This window comes from Rhizophagus irregularis, chromosome 2 (assembly GCF_026210795.1).
Source record: "Rhizophagus irregularis chromosome 2, complete sequence".
Classification (NCBI taxonomy): Eukaryota; Fungi; Glomeromycota; class Glomeromycetes; order Glomerales; family Glomeraceae; genus Rhizophagus; species Rhizophagus irregularis.
In genome coordinates, this window is record NC_089430.1 from 1,677,879 (window position 1) to 1,703,061 (window position 25,183).

A 25,183-nucleotide genomic window follows, 5' to 3' on the forward strand; every position below is an offset into this window, starting at 1 on the left:
AACTTAAAATTAAGGTGTATATTAAAGGGTAAACATTTTATTAATTAAATTCTTCACACATGTTTCTATATTGAATAATGCTCTTAATTAAGGTCTAATTACAGGTCTATATATACATAAAATTCCAAACTAAAAATGTTTAAAATGTTTGATATGTACCATATATACCATATGTGCAATATGTGCAATATACTGTATTTAATATATTTAATATATTAAACATTTCGAACATTGATCTTGACGTTGATCATTCATCGGTAATTTTATTTATTTATTTATTTTATGTGAAGACGGACAGACTATTAACAGGACATATACGTAACCGTGCTATCCTACTTCTAGCTATCATCCCCCCGAAGACGGACCCGAACTTCTTTAAATCTAACGAACCAGAATGATCCCCTCCCCTACCAGAAAGGAACCAATGAACCAATTAAAAAGCGAACTAATTAACCCGTATTTTTCTTTCAACCATAAAGGTCGCCACCTGTAAATACTGTCATAGGTGGAATGATTCACACTATTTGTAATTGTTAATATCTAACTTAATATGAACCAAAAATTCAAAAAATGAATTACAAAAAAGAAACTAAGTTAATTTGATTTAACTACGAAATTTAAAGAATAAATCTATATTAGAGGGTAAGAAGTCATCTTCTTTGGTATCCCTACAATCAAAAAGACAAATTTTTTTTGTTAAAGGTATAAGATCACCATAATTATTATAATGATTATGTTTCGCGCGACGCTTTTTTTGCCGACGTTCTAGTATTTTCGTGTCGTCGGAGGTATCACCTAGGTCGTCTTTTACGTATTCGATGTTGTTTGCTCGAATGATGGCATGGTATGGTTTAAAGGGGTAATGTTCATCCCTGTATTGTCGTCCATAATCTATTATCAATTTATTAAGACGGTTTGAAGCTCCTGGTCGTTTGTCGAAGGGTTTCCTTGTAGTTGCTCCATACGCGAATTTGCGAATACTGGCCATACGTTCATCAAAATTATCAGTCATTTGGGTAAAAAACTCCATAGCATTAGTACGCCTAAGATAATGTTTGGCAGAAGTATTATGATCTTTTATGTCCTTAATGACATTTAACCGTTCGTTAAGACGATCACGAGCTTTGATCTCACTGATGCGATCTTCATCTAAACCTAAAATATGTGCGTCTCTTAAGGATAGCTGAATTGTAGAGTCTTGTATTAAAAGCACAGCATCGATGTATTCCGATGCACCTATACCATAGTGTTCGTCAATAAGATTCTTGATATACCAATTCCTATAAGAATTTTCAGATGTATCATCCCGGCCATCAATGGTTGAAGAAATATCCTCTTCTTCGGAGTCCTGATCCTTGATAGCACTGCGTAGTGCAGAGGTAATGTGAGGAGGGAAAAACCTATCATCAGGTAAATGTAAAAGAGTACAGTTCTGATCGTATGGAAAACGGAATAAGGGAACGCTTGGGAAGCGATTGAATAATCCCAAGTTGAACTTTAAGTGAAAAATCCGTTTATTGATCCTTTGGTACGGATAGAAAAGGAATTTCCATTGATTCGCCAGTCTAATCTTTTGTCGGAGTTTGAGAGCCATCCCAGATTTGGGCTTATTACTATTGAAGATACGTCGACAAGATCGGTCAAAACGAGCTTTTTGTCGTACAGCTGTTCGTGGATTAGAACTTAACATACGAGAGAAATTTTCATAAATCTTAGTGTACATGGGACCAACAGCCTTGTAAGGGGGTAAAAGTGAGTCAAGGTTGTGCGCTTCATAACGCGTTGTATAAGAAATGCCCAATCGATTCGAAAAAATTTTTTGCTTTGAGTTATCATTATATTTTTCATAAATTATGTTGGCGTGAATACTCTTGTGATGAATGATGTTATTCACGGGTGCTGATGCAGCCTTATCCTCTGAGGGTGTATGTGTAATTTGAGCGATGGCCGAATGATGTTGGATACAAGCGTGTCGATTAAAATTTCTAACAAAAGGGCACGGTGTACGACATGGTGTTGTCTTATAATGGAGAGACTTCTTTGTAGGTAAGTAATTACAAGCTACATAGATACCAAAGTGAAATCTGTATCGTTTATAAGAGAAGTTAAAAAAAGTTTTCGTAATGTTGTTACTGCACGTGATTTTTCCTTCACGTGATGCTATCAGATTGAGTCTATCTAACAACTTGAGTCGTATCATGTTAAAAAATTTATTTTGAATACGCCGAGGAATAACTCGTTGATGCAAAAAAAAATGCGTGAGGCACTTTGATATTTGAAATCGATGATTAGGTAATTTGCTTGTGGAATAATACCGAATTGGGGTAGATGACATATAATGATCGTTTGTGTAAATCTTCAGATGAATTTCATTGGTGTCTGGTATTTGATCGACAACCTCAAAAAAGAAACTTTTTGAATGCCTACATTCGTAGATCTTGTTATAACCTGCTTTGGACGCAGCGGTCACGTGAAATTTTTCGAAAGAGACCAAAAAAGAGAAGGTCGGAAGTGTTGAAGAAGGTAGAGGAACGTTGACTAAGATAGTCGGAAGTGTGTTATCCTGTGGTTTAATAGTCGTCTTTGAAACATCGTCTTTAGCAAGTCTGCCTTCAGGAATATATCGTCTGCTATTAGAATGTACGTCCAACTGCGGACAAGGTTTTGAAGGTTCATATGGAGCCACGGAAGAGTTGGGTTGGTTGTAACTTAAAGCTGACATAGTCCCTTAGTATGGGATAAGATAAGAACTAAAAACCTTGTATAAGACCAAGGCGCCCGTTTGGGCCTCGTTCCCTTTAGCGTTTCAAATAGAAACTAAAAAAATAAAATTATCGCAAAAATACTGCGGAAAACAAACAAAAATGAAAAAAGGGGGCATTCATCGGTAATATTAATCGTTCCGGTAATTACCATTGATCAACATCTATATCACGTGATTTCGTCACATTGTTTTTCATCGTAACAATATTATACCTTTTATTGAAATTTTAAAGACCTTTTTATTTTTAACAAGATCAAGGATGTCTTTATCTTCAGCAAATGAATCTATGCTTCAGGCAATTGTTGAAAATCTTCTACCACTAAAATATCGTATTCCAGAGCTTTCATTAGTAATGGATGGTAAAAAGCTAAAGGGATAAGGTCGCTTTGGATATTCAGATATTTTTGTTTTGAAAGGAACAGGAGATAATTATATTAGCTTAGAATTAAAATATATTCCATTAATTGGTTTAATAGTAAATCAGAAAGTTAAATATGGTGCAATTGAATTAGAAAACTTAGATAAAATCCTTGAAAAGGAAGATGAAGAAATTTTATTAAAAAGATCATATACATATTGGTCTAAAGAGTGTAAAAGAACAAACCAAACAACTATAGGTAATAATAGTATAAGCCAATTGAAATCATATATGAATACAATCTCAAAGGGAAGAGTTGCTGATTACTTTAGCCCAAGAATATTTGATGAACGTGTTAAAGTAGTTGAATCAAATCCTAATAAATTGAAAGGATTTGTCATTTTAGTAATTGGTTTCCAACGTATTTTATGGAAACCTGTTGATGAAGTAATATCAAATTATACATATAATATAATTTAAGGTACTATTTTAGCAATACAGTAATTTTATATAAAGTTATTATGTAAAAAATATTAATTCATATATTCATTAATACTTATATATTCATTGTAAAAAATATTTAATATATACATTTATGTATTAACATTAAAAGTTTGTCATGATAATTAATTTGTATATTTTTTCTGAAGTAAGGAGGCAATTTTGCGTACTAAACTTATAGAAACCTCCTGCGTACAGCTATTAATAAAAAATTTGAAAGTTACCTTGCCTTTTATATATGTTTCATTGTTTCGGGGTCTTATTTGACCATAATAAATTTACTGTATTATAGAATGAAAAACCCAGTTCCCTAATTAATTTACCGTCGATATGTTAAAATTTTATATATACGATATCGATATATAGCGCATTTTGATTGATCAATTATCATGTGACTATTTTTTTTGACTACAAATAAATAAATAAATAATACAGTAAAATAAATAAGTTAATTTATAAATATTTTAGATTGATTTTAAAACTTGCTACTTTTAAGATGGTTACTTAAATATATTATATCAGTTGGGTATTGATTGTAGAATCATTTATCAATCATATTGAATTTATTGAGAAATTTTTTCCATCATTTTTAATACCAATAATGTTTACACTATATCCGTTATTACTATTATACAAAACTAAAATGTAGTCGTACATGTACTATATTAATTTATGATTTTATTTATTCTTAATAGCAAAGAATATGTATTATAAATTTTAAATTATATTTTTATAAATTGATCCCTAATTAAACAAACTAATTGATATCAATATGCATAATAATAAATATTGCTTAATTATAAACTGATTTATTATATATGACAAGATAAGTTTGTATCATCCCACCCTATAAATCAGTGTTAAGCAAAACTGAATGTACTTTCTATATATTATATAAACCTCCCGAAATCGAAAAAGATAGTAGCCTATGAATATTTTGATTATAATAATTTATTATTTAATTATTGATGGATTAAACGCACTTTTGTTCGTAAATTAATCAAATCGCTACAGTCAGATTTAGAAACTTCCTGTAAATGATTAGCAGTTAATATAAATAACCTGGTAAATAAACAAGTAAATGAAGATCAAATTATTACCCGAATATTTCACGGTCGATATATTATCATACATTTCATAATAATTATCAGAATTCTTTAGTTCAGAAAGATTTTTGAAGCTAAGTGGGCTGCTTTTATAAACAGCTTCAGGATGTATTATATTTGTTAAAGATGAATCATCAGTTGATGAAACATTATTAATTTTTCTGCTTCTTCAATTTGATTAATTAATTCTGTTTTAATTAATTCCGGTTGTTCATTCATGTACAGCACCTAACAAAATCTTTCAACCATTCTTGAAAGATCTTTTGCATATGTTCGATTTGATGGGTTTGCATCTGAGCAGCTTTTAAATCTCGATGAATTAAATCTTTAATATAGAATTTTTCTAAGCCCAAGTGGAATATGGAATAAAATATAAATCTCATGTACTTTTATGCAACATTGTTTTTTCATTGTTCAATGAATTCCGTAGATTACTTAGCATAATTCATAACCATAATATAATCTTTTGTATTGGGATCTTGAGTTTTTCCGTGACATTTAATAATAATTTGATCTGATATCTTATATTCGTGAACTTAGATAGTATATTGTAACCTAATTATTTTAAACAAATTTATTGACAAAACCAGTGTATGATTTTCAAACTTAAACATGTGTGCGGATAGCGCACACCGTATGGTGGGATCATGTGCGGAAATTGTAATGGGTAGTGCGCAAATGTCGCAAAGCGAAATAATTTTTTAATGGTGCGCAAAAAAAAATTTTTATCACCATATTATGTAAATTTAGTTACTAAGTTTTTTTAAAAAAGAAGAAGTGCAATGTAATAATTATAGTTACACAATACTTTTATTTTTCTTACAAAATTGAATATTCTTTATTAATTGAAAATGATAATCTCATAGTGTCAAAATTGTGCGCAACTGTACGAGATATGTGCGGAACTGTGGCGGAACTGTTCGGGTTTGTGCAACTGTGCAGAAATTGTGCGCAAGCGCACACTTCCGCACTACCAAAATCACACACTGAACAAAACTATAATTTTTAAAATTTAATAAATCAGATAACTAACATGATATAATTAAGATACCTCATTAATAAATTCCAATGAAACATTTTGTGAATTATTCAAAACTTTAAGAGCTACAACCCTATAAAAAATTTTTATCCGAATATTTCCATTATTTCTCCGTGTCTTCCATAAAAATTCCGTGAAAATGATACATTCACGATATCCGTGTTAGCGAGATGAAAATTTCCATGATTTAAGGCTATAAATTCCATGAAAATGATACATTCACGGAAAAAACATGGAAAGATAAAACACGGATCAGATTTTTTACAGGGCAAACATACCATCACTATGTCTTTTGTATCTCGAAATATAGCCACTTTTCCAACTTGCTCTATATATCTTTCCAAATCCATCTGCGATATATTTAGGATTTTATATTTGGAAATTATTTTTGCTGATAACTGTGTTTGAATGAACTTATCAATGTCATCATTACTACTAGTACGATTATGAAAATTTTATTGAATTACAAGATCGACAACCTGTATATTTTTGGTAACATGTTCCGTGTTTTGGCTCTTTTTCATCTAATTGATTCATTCACAAATTAAATATTTGGTAAATTTTGATACCCAAAGATTTTGATAAATAAATGTAACAATGTCAACACAATAGATAGACGTATTTATATCTTAATAATTGACATGGCTCTTATGACAAGGATCATGCTTTCGATAATGTAACCATTCTTTCTAATATTTATCTTTTTATTAATAATAATATTAATATTATTATTTGTTTATAGAAAGCTTATTCAGGTTAAGAGTTTAAGCTTTTTATGGAAAGGATCAGTAGGAATAAGACCAATCATGTTGATGCTAGTAACAGGGCCATTCACAGTAAAATTCTAGTGCGAGAAAATTTATTAATAGTATCGTTCAAGTTATACATAAAATATATACATTTTATTTTTTTTTATTTTTGTAAAGAATTTATTTTTTTTTTTAGCGGCAAAAGGAAAAAAAAGGAAATATGTATCACTCCATTCATCTATAGATTATCATAAATCTTTAATTTCCATAAGTTGCGAATCTTTATGGCACTCCATAAGCATAAAAAGAATATACATAAATTATTATTTGAATATACATTTTGTTATAATCAAATAACCATTTTTACATATGTAATGATAACTTTTATATATTCACATGTATAAAAGTGGTCATTTGAATATGTAAAATGTTTATTCAAATAATAATTTACGTATATTCTTTTTGTGCTTACGGCGGGTCATACAAAAATGAAATTATACCGGAATTGTGTGATACGGAATATATTAAAACGCAAATATACAAAACGTATCATTTCCGTATATAGATTTTTTATAAAGCAATCCAAATGATCGACATAATTTATAAGCTGCACAAAATCTCAGCCAAAAAACAAGTCAATTGGGTGCTAAAAAATTCCGGGTTCAGCACTTCAGGTCTTCAGCGATCTGATAATAAATTACTTGTCAAATATGGGAATGTAAAAAATGTGATCCACTTATCAACACAGTAACAAAAATTTTCTTTTTTATATTTCCATTAGGGTCACAAAATCTTTATATTATGAAATTCGGCATATTTCAACGCCAATATTAATTAACTACATATATAAGTGGGGAATTTAATCCCTCCCCCAAAAATTACATTCCTTTTGTAAGATAACATAGTCGAAAAAGGCAGCCAGTCTACAGACACTAAAAAAAATGACCATACAAGACAATTGCAAGAAGAATTACGTTGCTAATCTCAACAATAACTATATCACTAAAGTTCTAGCAACCGGTCCTGTTCTAGAGGCGCAACGGGCTACATTTAGTAATCTGTTCACGCAATCTTTTTCCCATGCATACCGTGATTTGCAACTTGACCTATTTGACCTACCGCAGGAACAAACTTTGAGTTCATATCTTGAGCATTCCTTTAATGCTACTTGGTCTCTAATACAATCGGGAAAACTACAATTATGGGTCGAGGTTTCTAGAGACTCTTCGGAACTTGTGGTTGGTTTCATATGTGTCCAAACAAAAGACGATATCTGTTATATCGAGCAGTTTGTAGTTCATCCAGATTTCCAACGCATTAAGATTGGTTCAAATCTCATCAAAGCGGTTGAAGAGCGTTACCGTCTCATCTGGCTACATACGCGTCATATTAATGAGGTTGCAATTTCATTCTACACGCGAAATGGCTTTATTCGCTCAGATGCTGATGACGGTGATATGGCGTATCCCATTGAGTTTCCCTCACGTTCTTCAAAAACTTTTATGCTGATGAAAAAAGTGATATCTTGATAACGAATAAAAGGTTTATTAGTATTAGATTAAAAATTTGAATTTGATGAGTAATAGTTTTATTTAATTATAATTAGAATGACAATATGTAACGTATTTTATATTTTAATTAAATGTAGTTGAAATACTTTTTTTTATTTTAAATTGGGAAATAAACAAACATTATTAAAAAAATCTTCTCATTTATTTTAAGAAACTTCTTAACTTCTCGATACTAATTCACTGTTTTCCAGGACATTTTTTCAATGTTTAAAGTTTCAAGATACATAAATTACTTTGGTGATGAACTGGATATATTTAAGTAATTATCCACCAGTTGTAATATTTATTGTTCATTACTCATTCTCTTTGTATTTAAATGTTTTTCAGGCTTGATTTGTACCGTTATAAAATTTATTGAGAAGTTATTGAATTTCAACTTAAATTCTTCAAGATTATAGATTATTAAGTGTGAGGTTTTTTTTGTTTAGAGGAAAAATATATATATATATGAACTAAGTAACGAAAGAGAAAGTAATGATAGAATGATGGAGGAAGAGGCTAATCCAGTTTCGACTAATGAAATTTTGAAAATTTTGATCAGATTTATTTTTTTATTTTACTAACGAAAAAGGTTAACTTGGGACGATCAGCAGCCGCAGTAGAACGTTGATTTTTTTTAAAAAAAAAATTTTTAAATATATTTTTATCTCAGTTTTTTTTATTATTTTTTTTTATTACTTTTTATTACTTTTTATTCGGTTTATTACTTTTTTTTTTTAATTTCATTTTTTCACCTTTTAGGTTTGGATCAGACCAGAACTGCTATAATAAAGATTTATAAAAAAAAAATATCCAGCCAAAAAATATAAGTATTATTTATTTCATGGGGAATAATAGGGTTTTTTCCCCGAAGGGAAAAAATCCGAAATCAGTGACACTTCACACTTGGGATTATTTTGCCACCTCTATCACGTGATTCAATTAAATTAGCATGACGTAAGTATCGATCATCTCTTATTTTAACTAACTTTTTTTTTGTAGGTGCTTTCTTATCTTGACTTTGGGGCTTCCGGTAATTTTTTTTTAACATTCATATTTTTTTGTTAATTAACATTAACTCTCTCTTTAATTCTTTTCAGCTTTAGATTTTGGTATCAGGGTCCAAGTAAATACACTTTGGTTGGAATTTTTTTTTGTGATTTAATTTCATTACTTTATTTCGTTTTGGGCTTCACCTTTTTTATTTCATTTTTCACTTCATCTTTTATCACCTTTTCATCCCTTATCGTTTCTTTTCATCATCCTTTCGCCTTTTCTCGTCTCTTCATTCCTCTTTCATTCCTAATTATTCTTTTCATTCCCTCATCTTTCTTTTTATTCCCCTTTCGTTCGTCATCATTCTTTTCTTCCTTTTCGTCCTTTATCAATTTATTCATCATCTTTTCGTCTCCTACCTTTCTTTTTATCACCCTTTCATCTCTCATCGTTCTTTTTGCTTCCCTTTCATCCTTTATTTTCATTTTTTCATTTTTTCATTTTCTTTTTATGTTTCTTCGTCTTTTATCACGGTTTACCTTTTTTTTCGTTTCTCATCATCTTCTTTCGTGTTTCTCATCATCTTCTTTCGTTTCTCATTATCATCTCTTCTCCTTTCTTTTGATCCCCATCATCATCTCTCATCATCATCATCATCTCATCTCCTTTCTCTTGATCTCCATCATCATCTCTCATCATCATCTCTTCTCCTTTCTTTTGATCCCATCATCATTTCTCATCATCATCATCTCTTCTCCTTTCTTTTGATCCCTATGACCCCATCATCATCTCTCATCATCATCTCATCTCCTTTCTTTTATTCTTCATCATCCTTCTCTCTTTTTTTGATCCCCTTTTACCTTAATCTCTTTTCACACCTTTTCCTTTCCTTTCACTCCTATCATATTTTACTTTATCCCCTTTTACATCTTTTCATTATTTATTTTGTTTTTTATTATTTTTTATTTTATTTTTTTTACCATTGTAATTTGTTGTTAGATGCTATTGTGTTTATTACGTACTGTTAAAAATAAATAATGTTTAGCTTATTTAGTAAATAGTTAACTAAAACGTACTGAAAAATTTTGTCACATATACAGTAAATATAATTTTTAATTTTTTTTATGCCAATCAAATTTTACTTTAAATCACATGATACGGTGATATTATTAAATTATATCAATACTTATTTAATATTGTTCTTTTTTATTATTAATTATTATAATTTATTTTATTTAATATAGTAAAATTTTAATCAATATTATTTTTCACTCACCAAATTATGAATAAGTAAAAGCTCTGAATTAATACTATAATTATTGTTATTACTTATTCTAAATTCATCACAAGAAGCTTGACTATGGTAACAAATTAATTCATTGCAAGACTCTTGACTTCGTTTAACAAATAATTCATTATTTATCATAGGAAGCAATCTGCTGGTGTATACGGCCTCTGAATGTATTTTGATCTTTGGTAGCTTTTTGATCGTACTATGATTTCTATCAGCTTTGCTCCACACATCATCACCTTCAAAAATATCATTCAACCATTTCTCTATTTCTCTTACAATATTTGCAATATTTGGCCTTTCATTTGGATTTTTATGCCAGCATTTTTGCATCAGCTCTTTATAACATTCGGGAGTTCCTTCGACGATCTCTGGACGAGACCCATCACAGATCTGAAGCGCAAGGTTGAGATCATGTGGAATGTTAGGGAAAGGTCTATGGCCTGAGGATAACTCCCACATGATTATTCCAAAACTATAAATATCAGACGCCTGGGTGAACGGTTTACCCTTAACAACTCTGGAGCTACATACAGCATAACACCGTAAACTTTTTTTTTGGATACTGATGAGTCTGCAGGATGACACAATCCCAGATCTCCAATACCCGCATAATTTACATCTATGAGGAGATTTCCACTATGAATATCTCTGTGCATCAATCCTTCTGAATGAATAGTATTGAGACCACGAGCAATATCCAAAAGATGATCAAGACATTTAGACCAAGTCAAGTCAGCAAAGTTTTCAAAAAGATATTTTCCCAAGTCTCCACGGGCACAGTATTCTAAAACCATTATATATCCTTTGGATTTCGGATCTTGTGAAATGCCGTGACAACGAACAATTTCTGAGCAAGTATTAGAATTTCTGTATAATTTTAAGTGCGATGTAGTCTGCAAATAAAAATTATTGTTAAAATTGTAATTTGTAAATAATTAAAATTAATTTACGTATATCGATATTACCTACTTAGAAAGTCTGATGAAATGTTATGAGAGTTGTACAGCATTTTCAAAGCAACAGGTACACGTGGCCATCTAAACCATTGTTTCTTCTTGCGATCCCAATACAGAATAGGTCCATTCGACCAGGTTGCCTTAAAGACTTGCCCAAATCCACCCTTACTAATAAATTTGATGTCAGTGAATTGATCGTAAGGTATCCACTCAAATGTACTCTCATAATGGGATGTGTTAATTTGAGTTTTTCTTATAAGTTCATCAATATTGTTGTTACCGCTAGTCCAAGAAGGAAATTTGTCAATAAAGTGCTGACTATTACAGGATGTACACCACGTACTCCAATCATCACCAAAACTATTCAAATTGCCGCACTCTTTGCAAAATCCATTTTCCGATACTTTATTTGACGTTTCAGAGACAGAATACCCTCTATATAGAGCCTTGACCTTTGATATGTGACTATCCATCCTATATATTGTTATAATATATGGAGATGAATATACCGTACTGTATGTGGTCGATTATATAAATGCTGGTAAGCCCGCACAGTAATAATCTTGTATTAATATTAATAGGAAGTCCTTACTCCTTAAAAAAAAAGTTATAGTTTAGAATTTAGACGCGAATGTGACTAGCAAAATTGCGATCATTAAATATGAAGTTCTCACAACTTATTTCTTTTTAAATTTTAAATTTCAGAATCGGTAAAACTTCTGTAAATAGCTTCCATTTTCTTAAATATAGCATATTCACGGAATTTATAACCTCAGAGAATGGAAATTACTACAAAGTAGTAGTTCATAGATTGGTTTCGGGTGTTACAGAATTATGTGTCTTTGTAGAAAAATTTGTAATTACTAATTGTGCGTAAACAATGACTTTGAATTAAATATAATATTGCCTCTTTAGAACAAAAAATCAGCTGATAATAAACCTAATCATTATTAACGGTAATGACTTTATTCTTCATCCTGATTTTTGCTATTAAAAGTTAATAAGTAATAACTTACCGAATAACTTTTAGTGAATTTTAAAATGAATAGCGTACGTTTTTTAATAAATTGATTGCCCGGTTCCTTTTTATAAACATTATAAACAAATCAAAATCCGAAAATATAAAAAGAAAAGTTTGTATTATAATATTCCTGAGTTACATATTGTAATTAGCTTAATATTGTAACAATATATATTTTTTTATGATAGTAATTATGGTTTAAATCTTAGCTTAGTATGGATTTCAATAATTATATTGATTAGGGATTTTCTAACTAATTATATTGATTAGGGATTTTCTAACAAAGAGACGTAATACAACCACGTGATATAGCTGATTACGCATGTAATTATTGGAAGACCATATGTGTTGTACTTCATGATGCAGCAAAAAGAAGATAGTATAGAATTTCGGTCCTCACTCCTCAGTCATCAGACATTGCAAATTTGTGCAATATTTTTCCGAATATATTTTTGAATAAGAGTTATTTACATAATGTATTAATGTATACTTATTTTCTTTTGTGTTTTTTACTTTGTCTAATTTGTTTATATTGATTGTCATGACGCAGGTAAAATGAATATATCAAAACATGCTACTCCGGATATTTATACTATATTGGTTTATCTTATTATTATAAGTCCCAAATTGGTTAATTTTAATTTTCAAATAGAATATACATAGTTTTTTTTTCATCGGTTTCGTCCAAAATCAAATAAAAAAAAAGGGATAAGGATCATATTACTAATAAAAATTATATTACTAGATTGTAAAACAATAAAAAATATATATATATTTACTTTCTTTTTTGATATAATTCAAATTTTTTTGTTATCGATCGCTTTTTCTAATGAATTTATTACGTGAAAAAGAATTTTTTTTATTTTTGATTTTAAGAATTCTGTAAATTATGTAACATTACCTTATCTTTACGTTCAAGAATGTGTTTACCATAAAAAAAATAAAAAAATAAAAAAAAGAGAAATAAAAAGATGAAAAAAATTAAATATTATAAAATTTTTATTAATTATAATATATTATTGTAAAGTATTAACCAATTTATATTATAAAAAAAAGACAATTAATGAAAATTATATAATACACAAATTATTATTCTAATTGCCTTGTTTTATTTAATGCAACCTTCAGCCCACAAAGAAGTAAAATTTTTTTTATTCTCACTAACGATTAGTAAATATGCGTATCTAATTGAGTTACTTTTATGAAAAGAAAAAACTAACAATTTATAACAAAGCGGACATCTCTATATCATCACGAATTTGCCGATCATTTATTGACGTTGCCACATAAGAATATGTGTCTATTTTTATATTATCCAAAAATGTGATATAACTGTTGTGCCCCAAGTTGACGATTGCCCCAAATCAACGATCGGCCTAAATTATCAGCCCATCTTTATAATGCCTTAAGAATTTTCAAATCATTACTTTTCACATACAGTATAGTAATCATCGATGATTATTGTCAATTTGGGGCATATTGAGATTTGGGGCACAACAACAATAAGGTAAGTTACATTTGGGATCAAAAATTAGAAATATTGATAACTCTGTGAACTTTAATGACCTGATGATAAGTTTAAAACATTGTATTCTAGGAATAAAAAAGAAAGTGATTTAAATTTACCAATTTATTTACAAAAACGAAAAAAAATACATCCAACATATGATAATAATAAAAAATACCTAGCTATTAAATAAGTGTATCAAATATTAGCTGAACTGCAAATATCTTTAACTCATAATTGGCTTATTTCACTAAAACTACAATTTATTATTAATCAACCTAACAAGGATATGGTTTCTCTTTAGTTTCTCGATAATTTCACCAGTTACAAAAGATATTTCACTTGTCACTTCCATACTTGGCATTTTCGTACTTAACATTTCCCGATAACTACTATTTAAAAAATCATTTTAAAATAAGTAAAACTTTGAATTAACTTCATTTTTATTAATATTTACTAACCTTAGAGCAAAATATATAAATCCTTTATTTGAAAATCAATGAGAAAATTATCCTAAGACCAAGTAATAAGAAATACTTCCATGAATTGGTTGTTAATCCTATTGAATGAGTAAGAAATATAAGAATTAAAAAAAGAAAACCGATTACAAAACAAAATTTCCCTCAAATTTTTTAACGTCCGTTTTACAGGAGGATAACGTATAACCTCAATTTTAATATTATCACTAGAATTATATTGAACTGAGTTGTAAATGATTTATTGTTATTTATTAGAACTTATCTATGTTTAAAATTTTTGAGACCATCGTTACCAAATCATAAACAATTGATTAACATGCCATTCATTTAACATTAAAATTTGTTTTGTTCCACATTTACCAAAAAAGTATTAATCATAACTTTAATTAGACTAGTTTGTATGTAGTATACTGCTACGTATTGCTGTTTCATTGGCCTTGTTAATTTAATCATCATTCGTATTCATTCCCTTTTCTAATTGAAAATATCAAGCTTTTTCCAATTTTTTAATATATTTTCTCTTAATAAACAAAATTTTGTTATTTTTCTTAAAAGTACTATCATTACAGTACTCTTTAAACCTTCAAAAGTAATTTAGTCCAGTCTTGATAATGGTCTTTAACTTATTCTAAAATTCTTTCTTATTATCTGTAATTTGATTGTTCATATTTTTTATTCTATGGGTTCCATTAGTTTTTTCCATGATTCCTTTTGATTATTTCTCTTACATCATCTAAAAGTAAATGCTCCTTGTTTTTATTCTTGTCTTCTCTTACTTTAAAATTTTTAATTCTTTTCTATTATGCTAAATATTTCTACTTTTATTATCGTAAAAATGGTCTTTATTAAGATAAGATCCTTATTTATAGTGAGTATTGTATTTCTGGTTCTACTTCATGATTTGATTCTGTCCTACTATCTCGCCACGCCGTTCTTTTCAATTTTGCCCTTTCTATTTTTAAATTTATGATTCTCTCAATAATTATTCAATTCGTTATTTGTTAAATATTCATGAAAAAATTGTCTTCCATTATTATCATATTGGTACGCCTTTTCCTATATTTTAATTTTTGTTACAGTAAAATTGTTTGTTCTTATATGTAGTATTTAATTATAATAACATTTGTTAAATTATAACCTTTCTATAATTTTTTTTCAATGATTTTTTATTGTCATATTTGTGACCTAAGATTATACAGTAGTTATTTTCTTTGTATTTACCGTAAATGATATACTAATTCTTTCATCTTCTGTATAGATGACAAGATCTATTCCATTGTTTTGGTAAACTCAGATATTCTTAACCCGTATTCCCGTAAACCATTTGTTCATTTTATGGTAGAGACCACGTGTTATAAAGCACGTGATTTGAGCATCTGATCATTAGTGTTACACTGTATATCCGCCGAACTGCAGAATGCATATTACGCAATTTATCACATGTGGTACGTAACACCCTTAAAACGTAAAAGTATAAATTACTCTTTGCCCTACGTTGTAATGCCGTAGTATACATAGTAAATTTATTAATTGTGAGGCGCAGTATTATATTTAATCTTAGTGTATAAAATTTTAATTTATTTTTAGTTGTATTAATAATTAGACCGAAAAGTCGTTAAACTATTGATCAGGTGATTCAAGGATAATTGGTCCGAGATGACATTAAACTATCAGTCACGAGATTTAAGGATAAATAAAGATCCGAAAGATACTAAATTAAATGAAGTCAAGTGATCTGAGGTGTCAAGTGATTAACTTGCTGATCATTACTTTAATATTATAAATCATAATTCAGGAGGTCACGATGATCAAATGGATACAGAATTAAGATAATGGAAATACTTTGATAATTTAAATCCATGAATCGAAATTATGAATTTGGTTACACTAAAACAAATATAAAAGGGTGTGAAGATCACCTTTTGAGAAGGACATTCTTGGATGAATTTCAATTTAATGTTATTAAACCAAGCATATTATTGTATTTATTTATATTATTAATAAAGAGATATTTTGTTAATACCTAAGGTGGCAACGTGATTTATCACGGGCTTAGGTGTTACAAGTGGTGCATGCTCCGAGAAAGGAAAAGTGATCATCCTCACATGATCACTACAGGTTACGAATAGGAGGATTTCCGAGAAAAGAAATGATCATTTATCACATGATCATCACAGGAAAAAGATTTAAAATCTTTCACCTAAGGATCGACAAAATTAAGAAGTTATAAAATTAAAAAGTTTAAAGTCTTGGTTGAAAAAGAATTTAAAAATGTATTAATGTTAAAATTTTAAGATATGCGAAAATAAAGGTTACCGATAAAAAAAATATTAATTCGAATAAATATAAACATGTAGGTAAAAATAATGTTCATAAATTATAATTTTTGATCTAACTTGACCACCGGCTGATATGTCAATGAAAAATTATTATTACAATAATTTCCATGCATATGAATCAAATATGCATGGCAGTAATTGATTATCAAGGGAAATGCGAGGCTAATCAAGTTAGAAGGGGTTTTGAATAAAAATATTGTAAATAATTGAATGAGAGGATTAAGATTAAGTCTTGTATGGACTTTGATCATACTAAGTGTACCCAGAGCTGACACTATAAATTAAGATGGCGGGGATAATATAAAAGTGTACCCAGAGCCGACACTATAAATTAAGATGGCGGGGATAATATAAAAGTGTACCCAGGGCCGACGCTATAAATTAAGATGGCAGGGTTAATACTGTGTGATTCTGTGTGATTCTGTGTGAACTCAATTGAGGTATTCTGTGTGATCAATTGGGAATAGGTCTGAGAAGGACCTTTAAAGATAATTCTGTGTGAACTTAGCTAAGAATAATTCTATGAGGGTACCCAAGAAAAATTATGATTAACGTTAACAAGAATTAAAAATATTTGCTGGACAAATATATTCAAAGAAAGTTGTTAAAAATTAATAAGGATATAAATGATAAGAGATTTTGTAGCGTAGTAAAATTATATAAAATGTTAATACAGGTGTCGAGATTATTAATTAAAGATTATCAAAGCACAGTAAATTTTAGGATATAATAGAATTAGAGGCGTAGTAGAAGTATATGAAAGAGGGAGATTTGAATCTCCCACTTATTAAATGAATTGTTGACACCGTGGAAAGATACATCAGTCTTGGAAATACAACAAATAATCGGACAAATCAAATATGGATTCACACTTCAACCTTAGGTTGGAAAATTTTATGGAATATAAATTTATTTGTACAAACCTGTAAACTACCATACTCAGTAATGAACAAATGAGGTAAAGGCAAGCCCAGTATAGGTCAAATAAAATATAAAAGAAGGATAAAAAGTAAAAGATGTGAAAATTTTCAGAGAATTTTATTAAAAATGGAATGGTACCATGTTTGGAATGCTGGATATATAAACCATAAACAAGAACACGACCTAGGAGTGATAGAACCAGAGGAATGTTTAGCATGTGAAATATGTAACCCAATAGAAAGAGAAGTATCAGCAGCATTCAAGAAATTTTGGGATGCTTTATTTAAATTTAAGGATACAATACTAATGTACAATAATGTGACACATAAAGAATTATTGAATTTATTAAGTATGGACAATAGAGAAAGGGAGGATACAATACATAAAGGAAAATGTAGGAATATAGTAGATAGAATAATTGAATCAATAAGGTACAGACAACAACCAAAAATGAAAGAAAAAGGTTTAAGGATAATAATTGTAGTAATTGTAAGGGATTGTATTGAAGGAGACTTAGAAAATGAAGTATTTGACCGATTAATTGGATGTCCAGAAATAATGGAACATGGATACATTTTAGAAGATTGGGATGTTGAAAATAGATTTCAAAAATTTTGGGATTGGTATAACACGATATTGGAAAATGAAATGAAAGCAATACATGTTAAGAAGTTAGCAATAAAGTTATTCAGGGATTTATTATATGAAGAAACAGAAGATCTGTTGAGGAGTGAAAAGGTAGTTGAATTAATACTCCAGATAGAACATCAGAATAGATGTGAGGCAGACACTCAAGAAGGAAAGGATGCATGGAAGAGATTGATGCAGAAAGTAGGACAAAGATTTATTGACACCAAACAATTTACAAGGGAACCTGAGGACCCAGAAAGTGATAGTCCTGAAAGTTATGAACTAGAGGACAGTGATGGTAGTATACATTATGAAATAAAAATAGAGGACAATGTCGAATGGACAGTGGAATTATTAAAAAGAAAAATTGAAGAAATGGGTGGAAGGTTCACTGACAAAGATATACAAAGAATGTGGGACCTAAGGATAAGGATAGAATTGATATTAACAGAGGATTTTTTAGGTACATTTTTCGAATTAATGGGACTAAGTGATGAAAAATTAAAAGATGAAATAAATGAATGGTTGACAAAAGAAACATTGAGATGTGGAAATTGTAGAAATAGAAAGTTACCTGATATGATAGCAGACATTGGACAATGTAAAATTTGTGAACAAAAAGAATTATTAGAATTAAAGGATGACTTAGAAAAACTAGGATACGAATTAAATGTGTCAGAAATAGAGAGAATAAGAAAATTCAGGATAAGCAATAGTATAATATTAACAACGGAATTTATGGAAAAATATTTCCAGGAAATTGATACGAATGACAAAGAATTAAGGATAAAATTATATGAATGGATAAATGAAAATACCACATTTTGTAATGAATGTGGAATAAGATGGATGAACAATAAATTTGACGAAGGAAAAACCAAGTGTAGGGATTGTGAGAATGACGAAAATGAAATTGATATCAGGGTCAAAAGATTAAAACAAATATGTGATGATAATAAAATAGAAATAACTGATGGAGAGTTATTAAGGTTAATCAGTATGGGATATACTGATGGAGAAATATTGGATCAAGAATTTATTGAAATATTCCAAGGAAATAAAAATGATTTGGAGAAAAATTTAAAACGGATATTGGATAAATTTCTAAAACAACAAGCTGGAATTGAGGATAGTGAAAGTAGTGGAAATGAATCTGATAATGAAAAATCTGATGGATCTGAAAAAGAATCAGATGGATCTGGAAAAGATGGAGAAATTTTAAATCCAAATGATACCGATAGCAATGAAAATTTTGAAGAACCTTATGAAGAAAACATTATAAATAGACCTGGTTTTGACTCAAGTGAAAGTTCAGAACCAAATTCTGAGGATAAAAGTGAAATATCTGATTATAATATAGAAAATTTATCTGAAACACCTTTAACACCACCGATACCACCAATCCCACCAATAGTACCAATAATTATGGGAGCAACAAGAGCTGAAGTAAGGGAAGATTTTAGAGCGGCTTTACTAGCAGCAACGGGACATGATATAGGAGGTAATTGGGCTGGATTAGTCGCAGCCAACCCATTAGCAAATGCAATTGAGGATGCAGGAAATGTAGCTGGAGGAATAATTAGTATGCCACAATTTTATGGAAAGGAAGAAGAAGATGTTAATGATTGGGTAAGACAATTCGAAATAGCATTTACTGCTATAGGAAAAGCAGCAGGAGTAAATGGAGCTAGACAAGCAGCAATGGCAGCTACCTGTTTGAAAGGTGCAGCAGCACAATGGTATAATGAAAAGAAGGAAGCAAACAATGGTTATTTGATAAATTGGCAAGATAACGATAATGATAATGATTTAAAACATAGGATTAAACAAAGATTTACCAGGGAAGATGTTAGAAAAAGGAAAATGTTAGAATTAAGGAAAATAACACAAGGAGTAAATGAAAATGTTGAGGCATATACGATAAGGTTTAGACAAATATTAAGGATAGCTACCAGAGGCCATGCATTAGATGATGAATTACAAGTGGATAATTATATCGAAGGATTAACACCAGAATTGGGATATCAAGTCAGAAGACAAAACCCAGCAAATTTAAATGATGCAGTGAATACAGCAAGAAGAGAGGAGGAAGCTACTAATGAATTAATAAGAAGAACACGTAATATACCAGTTAGTACCCAAAGAAAAGGAATTGATATACAGGATGACAAGCCAAAGAATATATTTGAAAAACCATTGGAGAAAAATTATGAGGATGACCTTACCGAGATGTTTAAAAAATTAGAGGTAAAATTGACAAATCAACTTAGTGGACAAAGGAGACCACCAAATAACAATAGACAAGGACAACCATTGCGAGCATGTTATAAATGTCAACAACCAGGACATTATGCAAGGGAATGTAGAGTAAATAATGGTCAAGCAAACTATAGAAGACCAAACAACCAAAATTATAATAAAGGACCAAATAATTATAATGGAAGATCAAATAATTATAACAGACAACCAAATTACCAAAATAATAATCGAGGATTTAATACGATGGAATTTGATAACTATAATGATTACAATGACCAATACGATTACGATGGCCAAGTTTATCAAGATGATTATGACCAAGAATACAATTATGGTGACCCATATTACCAAAACAATGATATAGTATTTAACCATGTTGATCAAGATTTTTATAATAATCCAAGACAAACAAGGAGTAATATAAAAAATAGGTCAAGTGATCGAGATATAGATATGGAAATTGATCGAGAACAAGCACGCAGAAGAAATGATAAATATGCCAGTCAACAGAATAAGGCAGCAGCATTACCAAAAAGGGGATTTACTAGTGAGAGTTTGAGAAAAGCTCAGGAAACAAAAAGAAATAATAATACATGTGGAAATTGTGGACAAAAAGGTCACTATGCATCAGAATGTAAAAATGAACGTGTTGAAGGTATTCATAGGACAAGCGCATTTCAAAGAAATATACCAAAATATAACGTATTAGAGGATATGAAAAGTACCAGAGCAAATGCAACTTTTTCACAAATTATAGATATAAGCCCAGAACAAAGAAAAATATATTATGATGGTATGAGAAGATATCCACAAGTAGATTGACTACAAGAACCAATAAATAACATTGAAGCTGAACATTTGACAGCATTAAGGGGTAAACTAATAATAAATCAAGAATTGAAGGATGTAATGTTTGATACAGGGGCAGCAGTAAATGTAATAACTAGTCAAATAATGGATGAAATGGACCTAAGAATTGAAGAGCCAAGTACAGTAAGATGTGTGATGATAAATGAGGATAAAGTAGCATCAAGAGGTACCACAACAATATACATACAGTTTGGGGATAAGGAGATACCCATTAAGGTCGAAGTAATTGATTCTGGAAAGAATGAAATTGTGTTAGGGAATGGAGTATTAGATATGTTTAAGGCGAATATAGATTACACAGATAAAACAATAATACTTAGAATGGATGATGAAACCATGGATGTACCAGTAAAATATATACAAAAGACCATCAAAGGATTCGAAGAGACATTGATTGAAGATGAATTATTAGATGAATTATACCAAGATGAATTATACAATATATATGAAGATGATTATGAGAATTATGAAAATGAAAATTTTAAAGTATAAGTCTTGGTCAGAATGATACTGAAGAGACGATAAAGAAGCATAAAAATGACCATGAAAAATTTATTGAAAAATTTAAAGTAGGGGATATAACCAATGAACAAAAGGGTAAATTAAAAGTATTAGTAGAAAAATATAAGGATATATTTGAGTACGATGGTGAAAAATATAACAGGACAAATCTAGTGAAACATGAGATAAGACTAAAAGAAGGTACTGAACCGATAGCTCAAAAGAGATACAAAGAAAACGACGAAAAAGGTAAATTTATTAGAAAAGAGGTAGATGAAATGGTAAAATTAGGAAAAATTAGAGAATCCAGAAGCCCTTGGTCTTCACCAGTGACTTTAGCAGGAAAAAAGTCTGGAAATTATAGATTTTGCATCGATTATAGAAAATTAAATAAAGTTACAATAGCAGATGCATATCCATTACCAAGGATTGACGAACAATTAGAAAGGATAAGCTCAGGAAAATGGTTCACAAGCTTAGACTTAGCATCAGGGTTCAATCAGATAGAGATGGCCGAGGAAGATATTGAGAAAACAGCATTCATATGCTCAGCAGGATTATATGAATATAATGTCATGCCATTTGGGTTAACAAATGCGCCTGCAAGTTTTCAAAGGTTAATGGATAAAGTATTAAAGGAATACCTGAATGAATTTGTAATAGTGTACATTGATGATATAATGATATATTCGGAAAATTTTGAAGACCACCTAAAACACATAAAGTTAGTGTTAGAAAAATTAAAGGAAGCCAGTTTAATACTAAAGTTAAAGAAATGTATATTTGGAAAAACAGAAATAGAATTTTTAGGACATGTAGTTGGTAAAAATGGATTAAAACCAAGTCCAGGAAAAGTCGAAAAGATACAAAAATTAACAGCACCTACAAATATAAAAGGTGTAAGGTCAATATTAGGATTATGTACGTATTATAGAAAATTTATTAAAGACTTTTCAAAAATAGTAAAACCAATAACGTCTTTATTGAGAAAAGATGAAAAGTTTGAATGGGGTATCAAACAACATGAAGCATTAGAAATATTAAAAAGGAAATTAACCGAAGAACCAGTGTTAAGACAACCAGATTGGTTAAGGAAATTTATATTAATTACAGATGCTTCAGGAATAAGATTAGGGGCAGTATTAGCTCAAAAAGATGATAAAGGTCAAGAATACGTAATAGAATATGCCAGTAAAAGTTTAAACAGGACAGAACAAAGATGGCCAATAACTGAACAAGAATGTTATGCAATTGTATGGGGAATACAACATTTCCATAAATACTTGATCAATAGAAAATTTGAGGTAGTGACAGATCATGCAGCTTTGAAAGGATTGATGACTGCAAAAGTACCAAAAGGAAAGAGATCAAGATGGGTCATGGAATTAGAACAGTATGATTTTGAAATAACCCATAGACCAGGAAAAGAAAATAAAAATGCGGATGCATTATCAAGAATAATATAAATAGATAGGTAAAAGACTTGAGACTCAAAAATATATAACAAAAGAGTTAAGCAGGATAAATAAATTGAAATTACCCGAGCAATGTAAAAATGGGACCTAAAATAATAATTATATGTGGAGTTGATGGTACTGGAAAAACATTCATCGTAAATAAACTTATAAAAGAATTTGAAAAAGTAGGACAAAGTGTGAGGTTTAACACCTTTAAAAGGAGAAGAGAGGACAATGATAAGTATAAAATACCAAAGAAAGGTATAGAATGGGAATTCAGGAAGGAAGTTGTCGAACAAATCAACAGGAGAATGGAAGAACATGATAATGAGGATTGGTTAATATTAGATAAAAGTCCTTATAGTGAGTACTTTTATCAACAGACACCATCATTTGATAGAGGATACATATCAAGATATGAGAACCACCTATTAGAAAAGGAAATATTTAGGAACAAAAGGATAATTGATGAATCAATAGTGATATTTTTAGAAAATGAAAAATGTTGGGAAAATTACAAAGGTAGAGAATATTCGAAAAAGGATCAAGGACATAAAACATCATACCCATTGTTAAATGAAGAAAGATATATGGAGATGGTGAAATCATTTAAAGAATGTCAAGATATTTACGAAGGAGAAAAATATGCTAATATTAAAATATCAAATAATGACACAGATTGGGAAAGAGTATATAATAAAATAATAGAATTAGATGGAGATAAACCACCAATAGAGGTTAAAAATGTTGAGATTAAGGATAACATCAGAGTAACTGATGGTAAAAAGTATATTGAGAAAAATAGTAAAAACATCAGAGTAATAGAAGACTTTGAAAAGATGGGAGCATTATATTTGGCTCACAGTCATGAATTATCGGCACATATGGGAATCAAAAGTACTTATGATAATTTAAAAGATAAATATTATTGGGAAAATATGCTGAATGATGTTGAAAGATATGTAAGGACATGTGATAAATGTCAGAGAAGAGGAAAACCACAAGGGAAAAATGAATTACACCCAATTAAAGTAGTAGAACCATGGTATCAAATCGGGATTGACTTTGTCGGACCATTGAACACAACAACAAATGGTAATAAATACATCATAGTAGTGATGGATTATTTTACAAAATGGCCAGAAGCCAAAGCAGTAAAAGAAGCAACTGCTAAAGAAGTATCAAAATTTATTTATGAAGATATCATCTGTAGACATGGATGTCCAATGAAGATATTGAGTGATAGAGGAAGTCACTTTAACAATGAAATGATTAAAGAATTAATGGAAAAATTCAGGATAAAATGGAATTTTTCTACCAGTTACCATCCAGAAACAAATGGATTGGTTGAAAGATTCAATCGAACATTAGGTCAAGCATTAGCAAAATTATCAACTAAGGATGATTGGGATCAAAAGATAGCACCCATATTATTCGCCTACAGAAATAAAAAGCACAGTTCAACAAAAATTCGACCATTTTATCTAACATATGGAAGAAATGTACGGACAATAATGGATGAAGATATCAAAGGAATCAACCTAAGTGACAGAATAGTTGGATTATTAGAAGAATTACCAAAAATCTGATATGAAGCCAAAGAACAAATATTAAAATCTCAAATAAAACAAAAAGAGTATCATGACAGAAAAATAATTAAAGAACATACCTTTGGAATTGGAGATAAAATATTACTTTATGATAAAGCCAAAGCACAACAATTATCTGGAAAATTGGAATCAAAATGGTTGGGACCATTTTACATTCATGAAATACTACCAAACGGAGCCTACAAAATTAAAGATATTAAGGGTGTAATCAAGAAAACACCTGTAAATGGAGAATTGTTAAAGACTTACCATACACCGATGAGTAAATGATAACCA

At 29.7% G+C, this 25,183-nt stretch overlaps 6 protein-coding genes across 8 annotated transcripts; 3 read left to right on the forward strand and 3 right to left on the reverse strand.

Annotated features, from left to right (window-relative positions):
* Window positions 1-604: 604 nt before the first annotated feature.
* On the reverse strand, window positions 605-2,722 carry OCT59_011783 (uncharacterized protein; the record flags this gene model as incomplete). Of its 3 annotated transcripts, XM_066134010.1 has the most annotated exons (2): window positions 605-1,917; window positions 2,449-2,722. In XM_066134010.1, the coding sequence occupies 2 exons, from the start codon at window positions 2,720-2,722 to the stop codon at window positions 605-607; spliced, it is 1,587 nt and encodes a 528-aa protein (XP_065989316.1). The 3 variants fall into 3 exon arrangements, with proteins under 3 accessions (XP_065989316.1, XP_025179130.2, XP_065989317.1); XM_025310758.2 differs by lacking the exon at window positions 2,449-2,722 and having other exon boundaries at window positions 605-1,690; XM_066134011.1 differs by lacking the exon at window positions 2,449-2,722 and having other exon boundaries at window positions 605-1,012.
* A 301-nt stretch (window positions 2,723-3,023) lies between these two features.
* Window positions 3,024-3,602, forward strand: OCT59_011784 (uncharacterized protein; the record flags this gene model as incomplete). Its single annotated transcript, XM_025310759.1, has 2 exons — window positions 3,024-3,123; window positions 3,181-3,602. 2 exons carry the CDS (start codon window positions 3,024-3,026, stop codon window positions 3,600-3,602), a joined length of 522 nt encoding a protein of 173 aa, XP_025179131.1.
* Window positions 3,603-7,458: 3,856 nt separating this feature from the next.
* On the forward strand, window positions 7,459-8,046 carry OCT59_011785 (uncharacterized protein; the record flags this gene model as incomplete). Its single annotated transcript, XM_025317064.2, has 1 exon — window positions 7,459-8,046. The coding sequence occupies one exon, from the start codon at window positions 7,459-7,461 to the stop codon at window positions 8,044-8,046; it is 588 nt and encodes a 195-aa protein (XP_025179133.1).
* Window positions 8,047-9,326: 1,280 nt separating this feature from the next.
* Window positions 9,327-9,548, reverse strand: OCT59_011786 (uncharacterized protein; the record flags this gene model as incomplete). Its single annotated transcript, XM_066134012.1, has 1 exon — window positions 9,327-9,548. The coding sequence occupies one exon, from the start codon at window positions 9,546-9,548 to the stop codon at window positions 9,327-9,329; it is 222 nt and encodes a 73-aa protein (XP_065989318.1).
* A 94-nt stretch (window positions 9,549-9,642) lies between these two features.
* OCT59_011787 (uncharacterized protein) lies at window positions 9,643-11,786 on the reverse strand (the record flags this gene model as incomplete). Its single annotated transcript, XM_066134013.1, has 4 exons — window positions 9,643-9,777; window positions 10,340-10,747; window positions 10,975-11,224; window positions 11,323-11,786. The coding sequence occupies 4 exons, from the start codon at window positions 11,784-11,786 to the stop codon at window positions 9,643-9,645; spliced, it is 1,257 nt and encodes a 418-aa protein (XP_065989319.1).
* Window positions 11,787-17,706: 5,920 nt separating this feature from the next.
* OCT59_011788 (uncharacterized protein) lies at window positions 17,707-19,147 on the forward strand (the record flags this gene model as incomplete). Its single annotated transcript, XM_066134014.1, has 2 exons — window positions 17,707-19,036; window positions 19,134-19,147. The coding sequence occupies 2 exons, from the start codon at window positions 17,707-17,709 to the stop codon at window positions 19,145-19,147; spliced, it is 1,344 nt and encodes a 447-aa protein (XP_065989320.1).
* Window positions 19,148-25,183: the final 6,036 nt, after the last annotated feature.